Source organism: Marmota marmota, unplaced genomic scaffold (assembly GCF_001458135.2).
Source record: "Marmota marmota marmota unplaced genomic scaffold, marMar, whole genome shotgun sequence".
NCBI classification, from domain to species: Eukaryota; Metazoa; Chordata; class Mammalia; order Rodentia; family Sciuridae; genus Marmota; species Marmota marmota.
Genome location: NW_026000240.1, coordinates 1,010,618 through 1,035,074, shown reverse-complemented (window position 1 = coordinate 1,035,074; position 24,457 = coordinate 1,010,618). Strand labels below are relative to the sequence as shown.

The window sequence follows — 24,457 nt, the reverse complement described above, 5'->3', positions numbered from 1 at the left end:
TTATTTATTTTCATATGGTGCTGAGGCTTGAACCCAGTGCCTCACTCATGCCAGAGGAGCTCTCTACCACTGAGCCACAACCTCAGACCGAAGGTTCGTTTTTTTTTTTTTTTTTTCACAAAAGGAAAATGCTTCTCTTCACCAAACACCCTGCTGCGTGTGTTTTCCTATCAGTGCTCTCCTTGCATTCACTCCACTCCAGCTCCAAGAGCTTTCGGCTGATTCCTAAGGCTCATGTTTTAGTGAATCAACCTGGTCAAAAATAATAGGAAGAAAGGAGAGGAGGACTTGTCAGCGGACAAATTCTCCTTTACCAAGGTGGTAAAGGGCGCAGAGTCTGGGCCACCAGTATGTGGTAAAAGGCGCAGCGTCTGGGCTACCAGTATGTGGACGCTAGGGTGCCAGCCTGTCTGCCAGTAGGAAGGGAAGGGACAGCAAGGAGCCGTTGAGTAAGGCTTCTTGACCGACTGCAGAGAGTGTTAGTGTTACAGTAGGATGTGCACATCCACATCCTAGTAGGAGGGGGCATCTTCACTACACACACACGCGGCTTCCGGTGGAGGCTGACCCTTACTTAGCCACTCTTATCTCCTGCCTCAGGTGTTTCTGCTCCGTCACTTCACCCCCGAGGGCCTCCGTGAAAGCGGAACTACTGTGTCAGCGGTCAGGGTTTCGGGGAGAAGTCGTGATCGGATTGACAAGAGAAAGAGCAGGAGGCGGGACTTCCGTCCTGCTGTTCCGTCAGCTGCCTTCCACGGGCGTCTCCCCGCAACCTTCTCAACTTCCCTTGTCGGTGACTGTGAGCCTGCAAGAAATCCGACGGAACAGGCACGGGGGAGCGTGAGCTGCTGGTGAGAACCCTCTGTGTGCATATGTTTGCGGCTCTGTTTGAGAGGAGAGACTGAGGGTCTGGGACTGCGAGAGACTGGGGAGTGGGTCAGTGAAAGCGAGGGGTGTGTGAAACGGGCTGTGAGGCTACTGTGACCGAGGGATAGTGACAGCGAGGGGACTATGACTCAGGGTTACTCTTTGCGAGGAGTCTGTGACCTAGGAGCAGTGAATGCGAAGGACTCTGACCTCGAAGAACACCAGGCAGTGACTGCAAGGGGACCGTGACCACCGGGCAGTGACTCTCAAGGAGACTCTGATCTATGGATAGTGACTGACCGAAGGGAACATGAAGCAGCAACTGCGAGGGCACCCTGAACAAGGAGCAGTCACTTTGAGGGATTGACTTGGAGAAGAGGGTGAGACCAGTAATTGGGGATGGTATTGTAGGGTTGTGGCACAGTTGATATAGCGTGTGACCGAAAGACTGTGACCAGACAGAGGTCGTTAGTGGAAAGCACACTCGTCTGGGACTTATCAGACACACCTGAGTTTAATTTTATGACCAAACTTTTTGTGGTTGGGAAACCTATCTCACCACTGTTAGTTTCTTCATCAGTGAATGGGAAGTTTAGATATACATTAATGTCTCCCAAACTGTGAGTTCCATCCAGTTAACGGGCTGTGAATTCATTGGAATAGGGGCTGGGGCGTAGCTCAGTGGTAGAGCACTTGCCTTGCATGCGTGAGACTCTGGGTTCGAACCCCAGCACCACATAAAAATAAACAACTAAAAATAAAGATGTTGTGTTCATCTACAGCTAAAAAAAATTTTTTTAAATGGAATAAGAGAAATTTTAAGTATATTTACATAGTAAAGATATCATTTCATGAAATGTGTTTCACTTAAGTGTATATGAGATTATGATGTAAAATGTATTTTCTACATCATAAAGTGTTTGAAGTAAACGGGGCGGGGTGCAGGCCTGTAATCCCAGCAGTTCTGGCCAGAGGATCTTGAGTTCAAAACCAGCCTCTGCAATGGTGAGGCGCTAAGCAATTCAGAGAGATCTTGTCTCTAAATAAAATACAAAATAGGGCTGGGGATGTGAACCCAGTCCCTGGGTTCAATCCCCAATACAAAAAAAAAAAAACAAAACAAAAATGTGTGAAGTAAAGTGTAGTAAAACGTTTGAGAAACGTTGAATCAGGTTATTTCTAAGTTTTCTTCAGAACTAAAATGTAATAATTCTATAATAATTCTATGATTAGGGGCTTGTTTGAAAGTACAGAGATGCAGTTTGGAAAATGGGATCTGTGGTTGGGACACAGGCTTTATTTGATTGAACTGTCTGGAGGTTTCCTGAATGTAATTGAGATGACTAGTTATGACTAAAGGCTGAAATTTGGGATCTTAGTTGGGAACTAGAAGTTTTATTGAAATAAGGACAGTGACATTTATTGAAGCAGTGAATATTTAGGTGTTTGTGGTAAGAGAAACTGCTAGGAATAGACATTGAGGAAAGGGAAGTTTTGAGGGTAGAAGTAAGGCTTGGGAAGGAAACTGAAAATAGGGATGAAAAACATTCTGCCAAGAATAAAATGGAGGTAGGGAGGTATGACCTTCAAATATTATTCAATCTTGATATTTAGTGATTCTGCAAGTACATAGAGTTGCTAGTAAAAAGAAATTGAGAATGGGATTTGGTGCAGTAACGATGGCAAACAGATGATGAACATCATGGGAAAAAAGGTAGACAAAAGGATGAGTAGTATCAGCAGTGGTGACTAGAGTGCCATATGGGAGGCTCTTTAATGTATTTAGCTATCCAATTTGATGATTTATGTACTGGAGGCTAAGCCTAACATACTGGGAATGGTGTTATACTGTAGGTAATTCAAATGATGTTTCAGTTCCACTGAAACATTTTCTACTCATTATCTTTCAAGAGGGCTGTTTGTGATGTGGATGAAATTAACTGAGTATTGTTAACAACGCTTAGGCTTAGGGACTGCATTACTCCCTTTGAGATCCTTTGTGTTGCCTGAATGGAATGATTCTTTTTGACCTATTCTGCTTTGTGCTTTCTCTTCGGAAAACCAATATGGTAGGGCTGGGGATGTAACTCAGTGGGAGAGTGCTTGCATAGCACATGTGAGGCACTGGGTTCAATCCTCAGCAGTACCACATAAAAAAAAATAAGTAAAATAAAAGCATTCTTTCCATCTACAACAATAACAAAATATAAAAATAAAAAACCCCCAATATGATAGCTTGATTTATGAGAAAATGGACTTTGTTTTCCCCTCAGCATACAATTTCTCTTTGCTTAAATAGGTGGGGTTTTATTTTTCTTGGGGAGTTCCTCTTTGGATATGTGATCCTTTAAGGAGAATGGTTTATTCCAATAGAGCCTTGGATTCAGAAGTCCCAGGTTACTTTATCTGATGTCAATATTGACTCATTTTGGGAGTATGAAAAGTTTTATTGCAATTTCTCTTGTTTTAGTTTTCCTAAATAATTGAATTATAAATTATATTATCTACAAACCAGATTTGTAGGTAGGTACTTTTTTAAAAAAAGTCTTTTTCCTCCTTTCTTTTTGTAATCACAAGTTGAAGTTGAAAGTTGTGTTAATTTGAGACTTTTTGTGTTTGAACTAGGATGACTGCCAATGAGCTAAGGGAACCCATGGATCTACTAGGCTGTTATATCACATGCGCAAGTATTTGCAAACCAGTTTGAAGTGAGGGCTGCTAAAAATAGTGACATTGGTCTTTGCTCTATACTAGAGAACATAATAAGTGTGTGACTCTTAACAGAAAAGAGTTTTTTTTTTTTTTTTTAATTTGCGGAGTTCCATCAGATGTAACTAATATAGATGTGATTATGTTGCTTACTTTTTGGTCCTAGAACAGGGGTCTTAATCTTTTTTGTCATGACTCCTTTGGCAGTATGGTGAAACCTGTGGAATCTTTTGAAATGGGATCTTGCTGTGTTGCCCAGGCTATTCTTGAACTCATGGTCCTCCTTCCTCTGCCTCCTGAGCAGCTGGAATTACGGTCAAGGGCCACTATACCTGGCTTGGAATGATGTTTTTATATGCAACAAAACAAAATAAAACAAAACAAAAACTCATAGAATTATAAGAAAAGCCAATTGGAATAGGTATCAAAATATTTTTAAGTGAATGATATAGCACTATATGTGTTTTTTATTAATACAGTAAATAATGCTTATTGTCTATCAGTAGGTCTTATAACTACAGTAATTCAAAAATGGTTTTGGGTATAAATACTGTTTAAAGAGAATTTGTAGCAAGTATAAGAAATTGGGCTGGGGTTATAGCTCAATGGTAGAGCACTTGTGAGGCACTGGATTCAATCCTCAGTGCCACATAAAAAACAAATAAAAAGAAAAGGTATTGTGTCCATCTACAACTAAATTTTTTAAAAAAGAAATTATCCATGATTCTATTGGTGGCAGTCTATTTATCTACTAAGTTTATTATTAACATTTGTGGCTTATGCTTATTGTTCATAACTGAAAGAAATGGTGATTTGATCAGAAGTTAGTGAAAATAGATATGTAACTTTTTTGGATCCAAATTCACAGACTTCCTGAATTCTATCATAGACACTGCCTTAGAGACATACATTTCCTAACCTGCTCTAGGAAGAGCACGCAGGTTTTACTCACTAAATCTTCTGATAGAATAGTGGCAGGATAAGATTGTTGAACTATTAAGAACTGGTACAAATGTCCCTTGGTATTTCTAGGATAGTCTCTTTCCTAAAATATGTGGCCAGTTCCAAGCATAAATTTTATTTTGTTGTATGGCTAAACCAGGGTCTTGCACAGAATAGTGATCGTTCTATGTTTGTTGAATAAGTGTTTCTCTGGAGAAATTAGAGTGAAGAGATCAAGTTCAAAGCTCAAATCTTAGATGTAGCAATTTATGGGCCTCAGATATTGAACAGTAACATTGAACTTTAGCTTAAAACTAATCTGTTAGTGTAGGTGATGTGAAATTCACCTTTTTTATTTAGGTGAATTTTTTTTATTTAGAAGTTCTCCAATCAGGCATTCTTTTGATTTATTCTATATAGTGTGATGATATATACAGGCTAGTTACCTAAACTACAGTAGTCCTAAATCAGAAAATTATTTCTTGAAATAATCCCATTATTACCACCATTTCCACTTTAGATTACACAGATCTAGGAAAATTTGTCACCAAATTATTAAAACTCATTCTGTCTTCATCTAGAATGGGAGTTGCAGATTTCTTTGGTAAAGGGCTGGATAGCAAACGTTTTAGATATTGCAGGTCATATAGTCTCGTTGCAGCTACTTAGTTCTGTTGTAGCACAGAAGCAGCCAGGGACAATATATCAGTGAATGAGCCTGCTGTTTTCCAGTAAAATTTCAGTAAAAATTTCAAAAACCGGCAATGGGCCATCTTTGGCCTGCCAAATATAGTTTGCTAACCCCTGATCCAGGAGTTCTGCTGGTTCTTGAAACCCATTCCTTCCTATTTTGGGTTAGCCATATCCTCCTTCAAGCTTCAAAGGACTTCCTATAGGGGGGGGTGATACCATTGTACTGTTACCTGCTGAAAGGTCTGAACATACAGCATGACATGATTAATGAATGCCAAGAGTATTAGATGTACCTCTTGGAATTTATAGAACGTGCCTTTTTAAGCGCCACCATGGTAGAAGTAGGTAAATATCCCACATAAGAAATAAGCTTGCTTACTTAGCCTTGGAACTGGGCATTGGTATGCCAGCAGAAAAATGCTGAGTATGGAGTTTTACTGAAGAAAATAAGGTTAAGTCCAGAAATGGGGGAAATAGGAACAGAATGCTAAGTTTGAATCAGATTTTTGAAACATAGGAGCCTATAATTACAACTTGCTATCATTGAGGTAGTTACATAGTTTAGGAAACTGAGTTGACCTTCTGTTTTGCCCTGGGCTGCTTGCCATGTCTAAAAGGAAGTAGAATGAAGGGGATTAGGTTGGAGTCCATAAAAGTGTCATCATTAAGACAGACATGGGGCTGGGGCTGTAGCTCAGTGCAGAGTGCTTGCCTAGCATGTGTGAGGTACTGGGTTTGATTCTTAGCACCATATAAAAATAAGTAAAATAAAAGCATGCCATCTATCTACAACTATCAAAAAATTATTTAAAAAAAAGACATGTGCACATTAGCCCCCAGATTTCATCTTCTTCAAGAATTGATATTGAAAAAATACTTGACTAGATCTATCCTTGGTGTCTTCTCACTACTATTCTGTTCTCTCCACAAACATATTTTCCACTTCTCTAGCAAAGTTAATGCATCCAAGCAGGCATTTATTAGAACAAAGAAGAACAAGGGGAGCAGTGTGTACTAGGAGATGAGTCAGCAGAAATTATGCCAGATTTTATGAATCTGAGTAAAAAAAAAAATCAGTACACTGCATTTTGAATCCCGAGAGAACTTTGGAGACCCTGAAGTACTCATAGGCTGCATGAGGGTGGTGGTGGAAGGCAGGTGAGCATGTAATGTCCATATTTAGAATCTGTTCTCACATGGAGAATTTCAGTGACTAAGATACAGTGACTTATCTAGAGACTGAATGGGTAGCAGTGTTGGATGATGCCTTACAAATGCTGCATTCTGGCTGTCAGCGCCCCCTTCAGCCTTCTCTTGTTATACATCTTTTGACAAATCTTTCTGTAAGGAAAAAGGAAATTTTGGCCTACCTTTGTAGAGCTCATGAAGGAGATTCTCTATTTATGTCTGACTGCTTTTCTTTTTCTTTTTTTATATTTATTTTTTAGTTATAGGTGGACACAATATTTTTATGTGGTGCTGAGGACCAAACCCAGTGCCTCACGCATGCTAGACAAGTATTCTACCTCTGAGCCACAACCCTAGCCCACTGACTGCTTTTCTTTCTGATTCATCCCCATTTAATTTATGTGGGTGCTATGACTGAAAGCCAGGATCCATCTGCAGGGCATTAGATGACCTGTATTGGCTCTGAAAAGGTGCCATCATTTTCCAATCCTGTCTCCCACTGGACAAAGAAAGATATTAAGGCAGTCTCTGTGTGTATACATATTTTTTTCCTCTTGAATATAGAAATTTATAGTCACCTCCTTTTCCAGGGCTATCACTGCATCTTTCCTTGAATGGTATTGGTTGATTACAAAAGGTGCAGTTATCATAAACAGTCTGAGAAATGTTGTTCCTATTTGTTGGAAATATTTAAATGGTTACTGGGCAATTGTGAATGTTGTAAAGATGATGTTATTTTAGGTACTGTTAAATTTCAGTATAATGACTTAAAAAGCTGTTAAGACATTATGATATGCACCCTCCAACATAGTGTTGGTGGTTGATTAGGGCCGTGAGTCCAAGCATTAACTACCTCTTGGGGATCCTGTGGGAAGCAACTGCAGCCGCCATCTCTTTCATCTCTTCTGGGACAGGAGCCAGGGCCAGACAGGATCTCCCTAAGCTACCCAGGCTGGCCTCTCAAGCAGCTGGGATTATAGGTTTTACACATCTGTAAGTAGACCTCTTGGAAACTCTGTTGGCCAACCCAATGGTGTCCTCTACTACCATGTCTCTAGAATTTCACTATGAAACAAAGTGTGTGGTTTTCACCTACTTGGGACTCTCTCAGGAGAAGCTTTAAGAACAACATCTTCTCTCACCCCAAGGGGCTCAACTAGATAAAGTTTCACAATCTCTGGACCCAGAAGTATTTTAAAAAAATTATTTTTTTATTTTTATTTTTTGTAGTTGTAGATGGACAGAATGCCGCTATTTTATTTGTTTATTTTTATGTGCTGCTGAAGATCGAACCCAGTGCCTCACTCATGCTAGGCAAGTGCTCTGCCACTGAGCTATAGCCCCAGCCCCATGGACCCAGAAGTATTTTTAAAAGTCAAGTCTGAAATTGAAGAAAAGCTAAAATCTCTGGACAAAGAAATTTCTGAAGTCTTCACCAGCACAGGCTTTGACCATCACATTTCTTCAGTGTTTAGCCCTGCTGACCCAGAAAGCTCAATAGAGAGGACTGCTTGGTCCATTTTGGAGAAAGCATTGCAGGAACTGAGAGAACCTCTGCATAAAGCATTGCAAATCCTCCTCAGCCAGTGAGTTACCTTTGCTGAGTGGAAATTTGCTTTCTAAGTAGTCTTCAATCTCATGCTGTGCTGGATTGTGTGAGTTTTGTTTTAGATGAACAGTGTCATTTCTTTTCTCACTTTTCTTTACTGTTTTTTCTTGTGCTTTCCCAAAGCATCTCTGTGTTTTGAATCGACAGCTTTGCCTCTAAGTAGTAATTTAACTGTTCCAACAAAGATTTAATGCTTTGTATTATTTGTTGAGATATCAGATTTCAACAGATGCATTTAACTGTGGTGTAAACACAAGCTATTGCACTTGTCCTGACCACTTTTTACTATGGTTCTTTCTAATTGGCCAACATAGATAATGGCTGGGGTTTTATGCATTGTAATGTGTTAACATTATATTTTAGATATCTGTATATAAGATTATATCTACATCCCAGATATTGCTAAACTTTCAGGTTGCACATCTGTCCATGGAATATTTCACATTCTTATAGTGGACTTTCCTCCTATATATGGATCTTACCATATATATATATATTTTTTTTAATATTTATTTTTTAGTTTTCAGTAGACACAACATCTTTGTTTGTATGTGGTGCTGAGGATTGAACCCGGGCCGCACGCATGCCAGGCGAACGCACTACCGCTTGAGCCACATCCCCAGCCCCATGGATCTTACCATATTTTAAAAAAAGTTTTTTTTATAGTTGCAGATGGACAGAATGCCTTTTTTTGTTTATTTTATTTATTTTTAAATATTTTATTTTTAGTTGCCTATGGATCTTTATTTTATTTATTTATTTACATGCGGTGCTGAGAATTGAACCCAGTTCACTGAGCCCTTATTTGTTTATTTTTATGTGGTGCTGAGGATCCAATCCAGTGCCTCATGCATGCTAGGCAAGAGCTCTGCCACTGAGCTTCTGCCACTGAGCTACAGCCCCAGCCCTGGATCTGACCATATTAAACTAATTAAAATGAAAGTATATTAAAATTAAAAAATATTATGATGTGCTTATTATACCTAGAATATCCTTATCCTCTCACGTACCTTTTCTCTATACTGGGTCAGTAGCAAAGTTGATGTGTCTAGGTGGCATCTATTGGAACATGAAGGAAACTGGAGAGTAATTTTTACATTATTTTAAATAATTATTAAATTTTTACATTATTTTAGTAATTTTTACATTATTTTAAATTATTATTAAATAATTTCACAAGCTGTGGTGGTACATAAAAGTTAGTAGATATGAGTGAACCGATGGTTGATCTAAGAGGGCCATTGAGAAAAGGGAAAAAAAAAAAAACCTTGAGAGACCTAAAAAGTCAAATTTTAAGCATTACTAGTCTAGAGGAAAGGTATGAGGATTAATCTTTTTAATTTCTGAATTCTTTTAGGGTTATTGATATAAAATGTATATGATATGGTGTTTTCTTCCTCTTCAGCATATCCTAAGATATAGAAATGTTTATACTAAAACCCAGAAAGCATTAGATATATTTTTAAACTTAAAGAATATATAAAACATATATTCAAAATTAAAAGTCTTAAGACTTCAATTTGAAAAGTATAATGTAAAGTATAAAATAAAACACAAAAGTTATCTTTAGAAAAATAGAAGAACTAGGGCTAGGGATATAACTCAGAGGTAGAGAGCCTGTCTAGAAAAATAAAAGTAATAGGGCTGGGGCTGGGGCTGGGGCTGGGGCTCAGTAGTAGTGCACTTGGCCTGGCACATGTGCGGCACTGAGTTTGATTCTCAGCACCATGTATAAATAAATAAAATAAAGGTCTATCAACAACTAAAAAAAAAAAACCACACACACACAAAAAAAAACAAAAAAATAGAAGTATATGTAAGCAGATAACAAATAGAATAAACAGATAAGAAATAGTGGAAACAGATGAAGCAAAATACTTTTTCAAAAATTCATAGCAGCTTTCTGTTACTACATTGATTCAGTTAAACAATGGGCAGTTACTGTACACTAGGGCTCATTACTAGGTACTGCATGTTTGAATTATGATTTTTTTTGTTCCAAGTGGTAAAAACAAACAAACAGCTTAATAGGTTTAAGCAAGAGGAGAATATATTGATTGGCATAATCAAACAGTTCTTGATCTGGTTTATCATCAGCAGCTCTGTTTTCTTTGTGTTGCTTGACTCCAGAAAGGCTTTCCTTCTAGTTACAGAAGGGTCATTAGGTAGTTACAGAATGGTTCCTAGAGCCACATCCCCAGGTTTAAATACACAAAGAAAGAACTGATAATCTTTGTCCAGGCATTTCCTGAGATTTGCTCTGATTGGATTTACTTAGGTCACTTACCACAGCCCTTCCCCCGCCACCCTCACACCCTGGTTTTCTGTGGTCAGGGAGTATGATGTGGTCATTGGTTTAGGTTTGGCACATTCTGCCATTAGGGCTGAGGATGAAGCCACACTGAACAGATGAGTTTCCAGATGACAAGGTGGTCTTTTCAGATTAGGGTTATTATAAGAGTTTATAGTCTAATTTCTCATTTGATTCTTACCATGTTTCAGAAGGTAAGTACATTTTACCAGAACCTTTCTTAGTCACATGAAGAAATTCCTAGCATTAAGGGATTTACCTTAACCTACAGTTAAGGAACCAGGGGGACCTGGAATTAAATCTCAGTTCATATGTTGTGATTCCTGGTGTAAGCGGCATCTCCACTTTTCTACTCTGGATTAAACCAAAACAAGCCCCTGGAGTGCCTAAGTACTCTGCCAGTGATATGCTTAGAAGGGAGGCCAGTTTTATGAAAAGTGAAATTAAATTCCTCTCTAACATAGTGTGTCCTGGTCAACGTGCAATAAGTGATCATGACTAAGTGAATCTGTGATTGTATTATATAATGGGCCGTAGAGTGTTGTAGTTAAGAGCACAGACTCTCAAGTCAAAATTTCTGAGTTCAAGTACTGGGCTGGCCACCTTTGTTTTACAAGTAAAGTTTTATTGGAATATAGAAAAAAAAAATCCATTTTTGCTGTGTGGTAGGTGTGTGAATGATTTCAGTCAAGTCATTTAATCTAGCTGTGCTTCAGTTTCCTCATGTATAAAATAAAGATAATAGCATTATCTACCTTGTAGGATTGTTGTGAGAATTAAGTTATTTAAGAAGGGAGGCCAGTTTTGAGAATTAAGTTAATTAAGTTATTTAAAACTTATTGACATAGGAAGTACTCTGAGTGTTAGTTATATAACTATAATAATAATAAATTATTATTTTAATTAATATAAATATAGGTATATTTACATAAAATAATAACAACCAGTATTATTTTGCAGTACCAGGGATTGAAATCACATATACTCTACCACTGAGCTACATCCCCAACCCTTTGTATTTTTTATTCTGAGACAGGATCTTGTTATGTTGCCCAGACTGGCCTGGAACTTGCAATTTTCCTGCCTTGGCCTCCTGAATACCTGGGATTTCAGGCCTGCACCATTGTTCCTAGCTAGTTATAATTATTATAATCACTATTATCATTATAATCTTTGGGGCTGTCATGTAGAAATGTGGACTGGATGTTTGCATTGTGAAATGGATTTATATCCTATTGAATACCATAACTATTAAGAATTCTAAATACAATCTGTATTCTATTTTCTGGAGATAATCTCTTTCTTTGTATTTTACATAAAGAGTATTAAGGGTGGATCTCAATGAAGAGAGAGGCTTCTAGTGATATGTCATATTGGAATATGGGAACATATGTCTGTCCTGATCAGCATTTTCAGGAGTACCTTGGATATAGACATAAAAGCCATGTTTATTTTTTCATATTTATAGTTTCTATAACTTGTGATAAATAGCTAATATAATAGATGTCATTCAAGATTTGAAATTATCTCAACAGATTAGAACAAACAGACCAACCAATATTAACTTCACAGGATTGTGACCAACAAAATCAACTTTAAAAAAGGAATAAATGTATAATCTTCAGGCAAATAAGTATATAGATCCAGGATAGTGGAAGTCTAGCTTGGGAAGTTCATATGAAAAAGGCTTAGAGGTTTTAAATAACAATATACTTAAACACCAGTGATTTCTCAGAATGCTACTGTAATCTTGAACTTCATTGATGGGTGTCCAGGAATAAATACCTCACTATGGCCTCCATTTAGTGGGTAGGTCAAAATAGATGATACAAAGTCCTAGCACTTAATTGTTTACAGATTCTTCCTCCTTTTTTAAAAGAGTATTATTGTAGAATAAATATTTATACTTAGTGTGCATATTATTTGTTCATTCAACAAACATTTTAGCACTCATTATTTACAAGGAATAATGGGACTGGAAACATAGCCACGATCCCTGTTTCAGAGAATCTCTCTGACAGAGCTCACATAATTACAAGAATTTTGTTTTGGTTACCAAGATCATAAAAAAATAATCTACATATTGGAAATTAGCAGCATTGGAAAATGATGGTTGAAGAATCACAGAAATGACAGAAAGCATAACATAGTTTTAAAACCCAGCTTTACAGAACTTGGTCAGGCCAGAGTTCCAGAGTTGTCAAGAAAAGTTAATAGCTAATGAAAGGAGAGCATGGAAAATTTTTAGAAGTATTTCCATCTAAATTGTTGAAGTAACAAAGTTTTGCTCTTAAAGAAGTTTGAATGATCTCAATCTAAAGCCAGTCATTCCTCATAATTTGAAATTATTTTAGTTTTTCTTTTGCTTGTTTGTTGTTGTTGCTGTTTTGTGGTGCTGGAGATCAAACCCAGGGCCTCATACATTCAGTGCTCTACCACTGAGCCATATTACCAGCCCATACTTCAGGTTTTGACATGTTATATTCAGAAGAGAAAGTCTTGTTCTACTTTGTTGAGCCTCCTTTAGGCCAATGAGAAATCATTGATTTCACTTCTGGGAATATGGACATACTATGTGTTTGGAAGTGGTTGAGAGATGGTGAGGGAATTTTGAGGAGCAGTTATAGGAAATGTTTAGCCATGGAAAGGGGAGACTTAAGGAACATGAGTTATGTTTTCATGTATTTGAAAAGCTACAATAAAGTATACTTTTTCTTTATTGAAGAAATAAAGGGACAGTACTAGCCCTTTAAGTTGAAGCCTCCCACCTTAGAAAGCAGATTTTATCTAATTGAGAAGAATTAACTTTTTTTTTAGTTGTTGCACTGACACAATATTAGTTCATTTATCAAAATGAATTCCTTATGAGATAGTAACCTTCCTATTCCTGAAAATGTTTAAATGTTGTACTCTTTTTATTTTATTTTATTCTTTTTGTGCTGGAGATCGAATCCAAGGCCTTGTGTAATTAAAAAAAAAAAAAATCTGAAGTAGTATATCTGATAGCTTTTAGAAATACTGGTGATAACTATGCCCACCCACCTTTCAGGTTTGAAGCACATCGCTGTTTTCTTTCTTGTCCATCTGTCATGATGATATAATTATCTAAAAAATTTTAAAAATCACTATTCTAGCAAGAACTCTTCTGGAGTCTGATGTTAAATTATGATGAAGAAACATTACTACCTCTACTATTAGCACTTATGTAGCACCTGTATGCCCAAACACTTTAAAATTACTGAAATTCTCTTAATGTTTGTTTGTTTTTGTTACCAGGGATTAAACCCAGAGTTTAATTAAACTCAACCACTAAGCCACATCCCTAGCTCTTTTTTTGTATTTTATTTAGAGATAGGGTTCTCACTAAGCTGCTTAGGGCCTTACTAAATTGCTAGGACTGGCTTTGAACTTGTGATCATGTTGAGAGAACAGAACATTTTCTACAATGGTTCAGCTATAGTTTCAGGAGTTCTCCTTTAACTTCTAAGACATTTGTCCAGTTCTTAACGTTTTTTGTTTTCTATAATTTCTCAGATTCAGTACTGACTCAGACTCTATCAGTAGGTTCTTTCAACAGATCATTGTAAAATATTTTCTATTCAAACATTTGCTTATAAAATCAAGCAGTGCAACTGTAGGTTTATAGGACCGGGTGGATACTCATACTGAATTAGGCGTGAATTGGCATCACTGTATGTTACTACAGGTGTTAGTTTGTTAAAGTCTTATCAAGAAAATGAGAAAATTTTCCTACATATTTTTCCTTGTCTTGGGCATTTTCTGTAGCAGAAAGCTATCTCTAGTGAACACCTTTGCCTGAGTGTCTTGGCATGCCAAAATGCAGGGCCTCCTGGGGTAACCCAGTCCCTTTTCATATAACTCCTATTCCTTATAAGATGTTGTTATTGTGTTTAGTTAAAGTCTTCTGTCTGCATCTTCCAATAAGGCGATTTTCTGTTGTCTAGACTCTTACTGCCCTAACCAACATGACAAACATTCAGATATTTAGAGAGAGTTATCAGGTATCTCTAGTATAATGTAGTATAGTGTGGATAATTATACATTAGTGTTTTCTGAAGCCCACTGATTGAATTTCATTCCTGCCTGGACCTTCGCTAGCTGTGTGACCTTCTGTCCCTCAGTTTCCTTATCTATAATGTAGTGATAAAAATAATATACCTATCTCAAAAGGTGGTGAGCATTAGCCAGGCATGTAATTCCAGGGGCTTGGGAGGCTGAGGCAGGAGGATCACAAGTTCAAAGCCAGTCCTAGCAATTTGGGATTACAGGTGTGTGCCACTGCACCTAATGAAAGTATACTTTTTATAATTGTAGTACTATGGTTTGGATATTGTTTGAGTGTGCTTCCCAAGAGTTCACCTATTGAAATTTAATCCCCATTGTGAGGTATTAAGAGGATGTAAACTTAATCCAGCTATAGTGTTTAGAGGTGGTTGAGATTAGGACTAGATAAGATCATCAGGGTGGAGCTCCATGATTGAATACTGGTAGCTTTATAAGAAGCAAGAGAGAAACCAAAACAGACATGCATGTTCCTTGTTTCTAGCTATGTGATATTCTCTGCCCACCCCAAGATACTGCTAGCAAAAAGGCTGTCACTAACCAAATGTGGGCCTTGAGTCCCCAAATCATGATCTAAGTAAACTAACTTCTTTCCTTCCTTCCTTTGGCCACAGTGGGGACCAGAAAGGTAAAGCTACCAGCACCATGCAGTGCCTGCTAGGCAGCATGTAGAACCAGCCCCAAAGAGTAACTGTGTATTCTGTGACCAGCAAAGCCATGAGGTATAGCTGCTTAATGATTTGGGGATCCACCCCTTGCCACAGTGTGCACAGTATCTTGGAGCTTTGGTTTGGTTTTGATTTTGATTTGAGCTGATTACTTCTTTCTACTGCCTCTATCTTCTGTTTGGAATAGACGTATTCATTTTATCCTTATTCCACCATTTTATTTTAGAAGTCTGTAACTTGTTTTTAATTTTATAGGGGCTCACAACTGTAAATGGTTGCCTTGAGCCTCCGATGAGACTTTGAACTTGGACTTTTAAATGATGCTGGAACTACTTAAGACTTTGGTACCATGGTGTGGAATGAGTGTATTTTGCATTGTGAGATAGATATGAAACTTTATAGTTGGGAGCAGGCATGGAATGCTTTGGTTTATATGCTCTTGTTTTTTTGGGGGTACTGGGGGTACCCGGGGGAACTTTACCACTTTACATTCCTAGCCTTTTTTTATTTTTTATTTTGAGACAGTGTCTCCTTAAGTTATCTCACTAAGTTGCTAAGACTGGCCCCAAATTGGTGATCCTCCTCCCTCAGCCTCCTGAGTCACTGGGATTACAGTTGTGTGCCACCACAGCTGGTTTACATATGGGATCTTTAAGAAATGGAGTGTAATGGAGATTATGTGGGAGGGGGGGAGGGGGCTTCCCTTAAAGGGATTAAGGTAGTTCCAGTGGGATCCTGAGTTAGTTTGCTCAAGAGGGTTGTTATAAAAAGAATAAACTTGACCCCTCCCCTCTCCCTGGCTTCCTGTGTGGTCATGTAATCTCTTCCTCTTGAATATGTTCCCACCATTATGATGACATCTGCCACTAGGCCTTCACCAGAGATTGAGCACAAGGAGCCAACTGATCTTGGGCTTTCAGACTGTATGATAAATAAACCTCTTTTCTTTATAAAAAAGCTTTTTTTTCAAGTATTTTATTGTTATAATGAAAAACAGACTAAAACAGTAATCATAGGAGGAAAACCTAACATCTCTTTTGATGTAGGGATACATAGAAGGTAAGCTTACAGCACATGATGACAACAACTACTACTGAGTAATAATAGCAGCTAATATTTATAGCAATTACTATGCCAGGTACTGAGCTAGGGCTTTACTTGGATTATCCCACTTAAACATTATTTGATAGATAATACTTATAAGACTTGGAGAGATTAAGGAATTTGTCTAAGTGCCAAGTGGTAGAGAATAGGATTCGTACTTAGGTAATCTGATTTTAGATTTGGATTTCTTAATCACTGCACTATACTGACAGGGTGAGGTTAAAGATTTTTACAATTCTCAAAATGCAACATAGGTAAAAAAGTACTAAGAAACACTCTCTTCCTTAGCCATTTGATGAGAGAGATTTATATAGGATGGAGAGAGATTTTTGTTAAAAAATGTATGTGACCAGCTGAAATACAGATAGAATATTATTATTATATACCAAAGGGTTATATAATTTATATATGTTAATAGTAATAATGGCTGCCTTAATTTTTTTTCTATGCTTGTGAATTTTACTTTAGCTTTTTTTTTTTTGATACTGGGGATTGAACTCAGGCACTCAACCACTGAGCCACACCCCCAGCCCTATTTTGTATTTTTGTAGAAACAGGGTCTCACTGAGTTGCTTAGCATCTGGATTTTGCTGAGGCTGGCTTTGAACTCGTAATCCTCCTGCCTTAGCCTCCTAAACTGCTGGGATTATAGGTATGCGCCACTGCACCCAGCTTACTTTAAATAGGTAGTCACCAGTCTTTTTTTTTTTTCTTGACTCAAATCCCATTTGTGGTATGTTAAAGTATGCTTTGAGTTATATTCTTTGTGTCTTTTTTTTAAAACTCGTGAAATAGAGCCAGTGTCACAAGATCTAGAGACCCATTTAGAGACCTTAGATATTGCTAGGCTTTAAAATATCTTTGATAGCCACATTGATAATTTTAACTCTTGGAATAAAAAGCCTTTTTTTGTTGTTTTTAGTATGATAATATCTGGTATGTTTGGCTAGTTAAATTCAATCATATGACAAGATGATATAGTACTTTAAGAAATAAACATTTAAAAACAAAGCAAATTTTATGTGTTGCATATTTAATGTGTTGTCAAAGAAAAAAAGCAGAAAAGTTGGAGTAGGGAAGAAACGATCATAAAGATTATAATGTGGTATGAGAAAATTTGAGGGTGGTAGATATGTTCATTTTCTTACTTTTGATAATTTCACATGTGTGTAAATGTGTTAAAACTCATAAATACACTTTAAAGTATGTCAGTTATACTTCATTAAAGCCTAAAGCTACTCTAGTCACCACTCCCCCCAAAAAAGAAAAAGAAAAAACAGAGCAAAGACTTCTGAGAAGCTCCTGTAAATGTGTTTTTAGATTTTTTTAATTTTAGTAAGGATTAGGGATTTTAATTTGAAGTTATGGGAAATAATAGTGAATGTGACATTGACCCCTGATTTATTATAGCACCCTTAAAACTCCGTTTTGACAAATGAGAAATATACAGGTCTTTAAAAGATCACCTTTTTGTAATATAGAAGGGGGAGGAGCAGAGGTAAAAGAATTCTTTATCGCTTAAGTTTATCAGGAAACCTTAGCAAGACCATCCAGTAGGAAAGGTCTGTTGATCTGTATGGCTGCCTGATTGGCAGTCTCTGAATCAGGCCAGTAGCTATATCAGTTTTATTTAGTTTGCCTTAGGACCTTTTTACTTTTAAGTAATCATGACTTTTTATTCCAGCGTTCAGTTAGGCTGAATGGCTTATACACAAAAAAAAATTTGTATCTCTGAAAGACAGAAAAGTACAAGTTTTAGAATTAGACAAGGCTGAATTTAAAGTCTGGCTTTCCTACTTATTAGCTGTCTGGTCTCTTGGGTGGGTTTGCTTAACTTCCCTGATCCTTAATTTTCTCATTTGTACATTGTACTAATAATACCCACTTCTTAGATTATAGGGGTCAAGAAGGTAATATATATATAAAATGCATGGCACAGTGCCTAGCCCATGGTAAATATTAAAAAAAGGATAGCTTTATTATAACTATTGCTATTATTATTTTCTTTGTAAGAGTCTTAAATTACTAAACATACGTGTGTGTGTGTGTGTGTGTGTATCAATCATGTGTTTCTAGAAACCCTAAATGTCAATTTCATATGAGGTCCTTTCTGTGCAGGAAATTGTTGTAGAGCACTTTTAAAATTAAACTTTTTTTTTTTTTTTTTTGCCAGTTGCTGTGGCAACTGAGATGTAGGATTGCTTGTGCCCAGGAGTTCTCCATTAGCCCAGACAAATAGTGAAACTCCATCTCAAACAAAAATGAGAAACAAAAACAAACAAAAATTAAATGTTTTATTTTGAAAAAAAGTAGAGCCTATAGAAAAATTGCAAGAATATTAAATTCCTTTATGCTGTACCTAGATTCATGTATTGATAACATATTGTCATATATACTGTACCATCTTTTTCCAGTGAGCTACATCCTCAGCTCATTGTATATATAATATACACGTTTTTCTTCTCTTTCTCCCTCTCCTCTTCTTTTTATTTTGAAAAAAAAGGTAAAAAATAGTAAAGCCTATAGAACAGTTGCAAGAATATTAAAATCTACTCCTATAAATCTCATTTAGATTAAAAATTGATGATTTTCTCATATTTTCTTTACTTTTAAATATATGTTCTTCCCCTTGCCCTTTTCCTCCTAATTCTTTTCCTTCTTTGTTTTTCTTTCACCTAGAGCAAGCTGTAGAAATCATGATACTTTATCCCAAGATACTTCAGTATGTGTATCTTAAAAACAATGACAGTCTTCTAGATAGCAGTATAATTATCAAATTCTGGAATGTAAACATAGATGCATGTTGTTATCTGATACATAATCCGTATTCAGATTTTATTGATTGTCCTAATAACTATCCTTTATACAATTTCCTCTCCAACCTGGAATCATGCATTATATTCAGTTGTCTCTTTATTCTTAAATTGGAATAGTCTTTTAGCCTTTTTTTTTTCCCCATGGTTGACATTTTTTGAAGATTACAGATTCCTTGTAGAATATCTTTTAATTGGCGTTTGTTTGCTTGTTTTCTTGTGAATTGATGTAGTTTACACATTTTTGGTAGGTAATATGTCCTCAGTGCCTTATATCAGGAGACATTATTGGTGATGTTTTTGCTGAAATTTTTTTTCTACTACCAAAGTAACACTTTCCCTTTGTAATTAATAAGTAATCTATGGGGAGATACTTTGAAACTATGTAAATATCTTGTTCCTCAGCAAAGGGTTCACCTACTGGTTTTGGAATGTTAAAGAATATTTTTATATCAAATATTTATATTAAGGTGGGGCTCTGCATGTGATTTTCTTACAGTGATTAAATTTTCCTTGAGAAAATACTTGGTACTTTCACTTTATTGTATTTTTAATTGGCAATAATAACCATATGTTTATGGGATACACTGCAATTTTGTGTGTGTCTCTGTGTGTTTGGTATGTGGATATAACCCAGGGCTTCACATGTACTCCGCAAGTACTCTAAAACTAGCTACATTCCCAGCCCTCACTATGATGTTTTGATATATGTTTACTGTGGAACGATAAAATCAAGTTAATTTACAAATTGATCACTTCACATAGTTAATCTTCTTTTGTATGTGTGGTAAAAGCATTTAAAATCTACTCTTTGAGCAATTTTGAAATATACAGTGGGTAATAATATATCTATTGTTAATTTATTATGGTCACTTTTTATATTCCACATATAAGTGAGGTTTATGCAGTATTTCTCTTTCTGTACATGGCTTATTTCACTTAGCATAATGTTCTCTGGATTTAGTTTGTACTTTAAAAATTATGTTAAGAGTACCTTGCTCACAGTTAAGTGCTCACATTATTGACTGCCCGATAATATTGATTTGTCTGATGCCAAGTTCCATTTTTCTCATGTGATAGAGAAAATGAATGTCTAATCAATCCAATCATGTGCCACTGATTGGATTGATTAGACATTCTTAGCAGGCCTTTTAGACCAATGACTTGAGAGTACTGACCTCTGGATGTTTTGAAAGAATAATTAATAGCAGCAGTAAAGAAAAGCTCTGATTGTTATAACTGGAAGAACTTAGTATTAAATATTAATTCACATTTGTAATGAAAGACAGTTTCTGGGTGGTGTTTATTTTTCACTTTAGACTCAGCTATATGTTTGTCAGTCTAATACTTACCCATGACTCATGGGGTGTCACCTTTAGTCTCTTAAGAACCAGGCCAGGTTTCTTGTAGATCTTATCACATCACCACTTGGAATTTAGCAGGAGGAAAGAAAGTAAAGCACAATTTGTTTAGATAAATGGCTCATTCAGGAGGTCTTATAGGAGGCAGTGAGGCAAAATATGTCCTCATTGTGTAGCTATCCTTTTACTTCTACCCTGATGATTTTTCACTTTTCTTAGAGATGACAGTTAATCACAGAACTTTTCCTTTCACAAATATTTGGCTGATATTTTTACATTTTATCATTATCAATAAATTAACTTATTGAGCAAATTGTATTACCTGAGAAATATATAAATATCCCTGCAGGAGATGTTGCACAAGCCATTTAAATAGGAAATAGCAAATATTCAGAACTTTCCTATGATAAACTAGTTGCTAAAACTCTTTGTAAAGTGAGACACTAAAAATGAGTTTCCTTTGGGTGAAGAGAAACCTGGGTAGACTTTTAATAGCTGGAGACACTGAGCAAGCTTAAGGTACTAAGACCCTGAAAGAGGAAGGGAATATAGGTCTGAAAAGGGAAGGGAAATAACATTTAAAGTACACTATTACTTCAGTTTCCATAGAGCTAAACGCTAGTAGAATGGTCTACAAAGCATTTTTTTTTGGTACCAGGGATTGAACTCATGGGCACTTGACTACTGAGTCACATCCCCAGGAACATTTTGTATTTTATTTAGAGACAGGGTTTCGCTGAGTTGTTTAGTGCCTCACTTTTGCTGAGGCTGGCTTTGAACTCTCGATCCTCCTGTCTCGGCCTCCTGAGCCATTGGGATTATAGGTGTGCACCACCATGCCTGGCTTTCAAAGCATTTTGAGTTAAGAAATCCATGCTTATATGTTAAACCAGGACTTGGTAATAGCTATCCTTTTAAGAAGTCTCTTTTCTCACCAGGGGTGGTGGCAAACACTTGTGATCTCAGTAACCAAAGTGGTTGAGGCATGAGGATCATAAGTTCAAGGCCAGCTTCAGCAACTTAAAGAAATTCTGCCTCAAAATAAAACAAAAAAGATCTGGGGTTATAGCTCAGTGGTAATATACCCCTATATATTCAGTCCTCAATATTGCAAAAAATAAATGAATGAAGATGTACATACAAATAAACAAATAAATAAATAAAAGTCTTTTTTTCCTCTGTCTTTACCAGTCATACCTTTCACATTGCCTTGCACCTGCCATGCCTCCAATTGATCCAGAAATGATAAAAGGGGTATTCAATCTATATAGGTTGGAAAAAAAATTATATATATATATATATTTTTTTTTCAAAAAGTTTCAGATTCCCAAGCATTTTGGATTTCAGATTTTCACATTATGGATGCTTAACCCTGTGCAGATATTCTAAATCTCAAGAATCTGAAATCTGATACTTTTGGTCCCAAGCATTTTAGATGCCAGATAAGCAACCTAGATAGGTGTCTTTTTTAGCCAGGTTATCCTAATCTTTTGCATATAGTCAAGATATAAAATTAGAAGTGTAGAGGTTGCATTGGTAGCAGGTACAACTTCTGAGGTCAGGAGATTAATTGCTTCACACAGAAGCGTTTCACTGTTTCTCCCAGAGCCTATTTTGTGAGGCTTTGTTGTTTTTGCCAGATGTTCTTGGCTCATCTTGGTGAAATGTTTGCAATGCTTTGCTGAGTGTATTAGCATCTATGAAATACTGGTTACAAACATTTTTCCACTTTCTATTACCAGTTAAAAGAAGATGGATGCACAGAGTTCAGCCAAAGTCAATTCAAGGAAGAGGAGGAAAGAGGCACCTGGACCTAATGGGGCAACAGAGGAAGATGGGATACCTTCAAAAGTGCCGTGCTGTACAGTTGTAAGTAAAGAAGAGATTTCTTTGTGAACACTTAACCTTGCAGGGGGAAGGTATAAACTGATATATAACATTGGCAATATTAGTGTTACACATCTACTTAAATAATGGGAAGAAAGAAAAGTAAGTGAACAGTAGGGATGTTTTCACAGTTTTTAGAAATTTATGTTTTCTTACCAAATTATGACTCACAGCTCAGTTATAAGAACTCTACACTGGAATTGGAAAAAGAATGTTAAGAAAATTTGGAGGCTCTGTGTTGTATTAGGCTACAGATCACATCCATACTAACAAAATATGAAAATTGGGGCTCCTGGTAATGACTTGATCTTAGTGGTGTCTAGTGTTCTGTGTCTTATTGTCTTTTTTCCCTGTATCATTCCTCCAGTCTTACTTGTTGTATCTTAGATGAAAATCTTTTTCCATTACTGCCCACTTGATGCTCCTTTACTCTGGGACAGTTATTATAGTTTTTATCTACTGCCAAACCTTAAATAAAAGTCCCCATTCCAAACTGCCTGTCCTATCTTAACTTTATATCCTTCTTAAGACTTCCCCTAAAAAGAATGTCAAGTTGGGCATGGTGGTGCATGCCTGTAAGTAATCCCAGCAACTCAGGAGGCTGAGGTAGGGGGATCTCAAGTTCAAGGCCAGCCTCCGCAAGTTAATGCGGCCCTAAGCAACTTAGACAGAGTCTCAAAATAAAAAATAAAAAGGTCTGAGGATGTGGCTCGGTGGTTGAGCACTCCTGGGTTCAATCCCTGGAACCCCCCACCCACCTCCCAAAAAAAAAAACATGTCAAAGAATACTTTTATATACACATACACACACAGGGATCACTCACACACAATTGAAATTATTACTGAGGCACACACAATTTTATTATGAAATCTGAGTTTCAAAATTTTAGTGACATAATTATGTATTTCTGTGTTTTCTTTACCTGTATTAAGCACTAGCCATTTATCAAACTGCAGCTTCTACTGGTTAGTTCTGGAGCTTTGTATCCCTAAGGAAAAAAAACATTTCTTCTCTGTAACAATTAATAGTTGTTCAAAACCAGTACTTTATCTTGAGCAATAAGAACGACTGGACTCTACAAATAGGAGGCATATCCTCTGGGCCTGATATTGATGATATTGTCAGGGACAAGTGTATTAGTTTCCCATTGCTGCTGTAGCAAATTACAACAAAATAGTATAAATGTATAATACATTTATATATAGATCAGAAGTCTGTGTTGGTAAGGTTGGAGGTTCTAGGGAAGAATTCCTTGTTTTTTTTTTTTTTTTAGCTTCTAGCATCTGCCTACATTGCCTAGCACATGGTGCTGGACAGCAATTATATCACTCTGGCTTTTTCTGCTCCTGTCATTGCATCTCCTTTTCTGATTCTGATTCTCCCTACCTCCTCTTTTCTCTTATAAAGATTATTTTGTAATTACATTGTGTACATCTAAATTAATCAGAATAATCTTCCTGTCTCAAAATCCTTAATCTGATCACATTTGCTAATCCATTTTGCCATGTAAGGTAACATAGTCATAGTCCAAGGAATAGGATGTGGACATCTTTTTGTTTTTTGGTGGGGGGCAGATACCAGAGATTGAACTCAGGGGCAACTGAACCACTGAGACACCTCCCCAGCCCTTTTGTGTATTTAATTTAGAGACAAGGATTCACTGAATTGCTCAGTGTCTCGCTTTTGCTGAGGCTAGCTTTGAACTCTCAATCCTCTTGCCTCAGCCTTCCCACGCCGCTAGGATTACAGGTGTGCACCACCAAGCCCAGCAGGATGTGGACATCTTTAGGAGGCCATTATTCTGCCTTACAAAGCAAGTAAGCTCAGAAAATAACTCAATAAAATAGGACATTGTTAATTTCTGAAAGTTTGTTAGAGAATTCAGAAAGTTTGTTCAGAATTCAGAGATGGTAGTGGGCACTAGTTCAGCACTATCACTTGGAGTAGGGACAAGATAAAACTAAATGGGTGCTATTCTCAGCCAGTTATCATACTCAGGAAGAGAACAAATGAGTCCAGTCTTTTTAGTGGAATGAGCTCTGAGAGGATTTAAATTGCTTGCTAGAATCTGAGGAATTTCAGTGCTTTAGATTACTTTGTTTCATATGTTCATGTAAAAGCAGTTCAGTGACTTGCTACCTATTCCACATTCCTCACTAGTATACACTAGCTTTTTAGAATGGACTAACGGTCAAAGACTAACTCATCAAGACTGGCTGGA

General features: G+C 36.8%; 1 protein-coding gene and 1 long non-coding RNA gene across 3 annotated transcripts in view; one reads left to right on the top strand and one right to left on the bottom strand.

Moving 5' to 3' along the window:
• Positions 1 to 600: 600 nt before the first annotated feature.
• Positions 601 to 22,206, bottom strand: LOC125613583. The gene is made up of 2 exons (XR_007344140.1): positions 22,088 to 22,206; positions 601 to 848 (listed from the first exon to the last, which is right to left on the bottom strand). It is a non-coding gene; the product is annotated as an uncharacterized LOC125613583 (long non-coding RNA).
• The window catches only part of Pcyt1a (phosphate cytidylyltransferase 1A, choline), a 53,438-nt gene continuing 29,688 nt past the window's right edge, over positions 708 to 24,457 (top strand). The window contains exons 1-2 of one of the 2 annotated variants that reach the window (XM_015486813.2): positions 708 to 851; positions 22,091 to 22,217. In XM_015486813.2, coding sequence (XP_015342299.1) covers positions 22,101 to 22,217 — 117 coding nt within the window. In that variant the 5' untranslated portion in view covers positions 708 to 851; positions 22,091 to 22,100. Of the gene's footprint in view, positions 852 to 934; positions 1,248 to 22,090; positions 22,218 to 24,457 lie in introns of those variants that run through there. The other variant, XM_048794221.1, reaches the window with a different exon arrangement.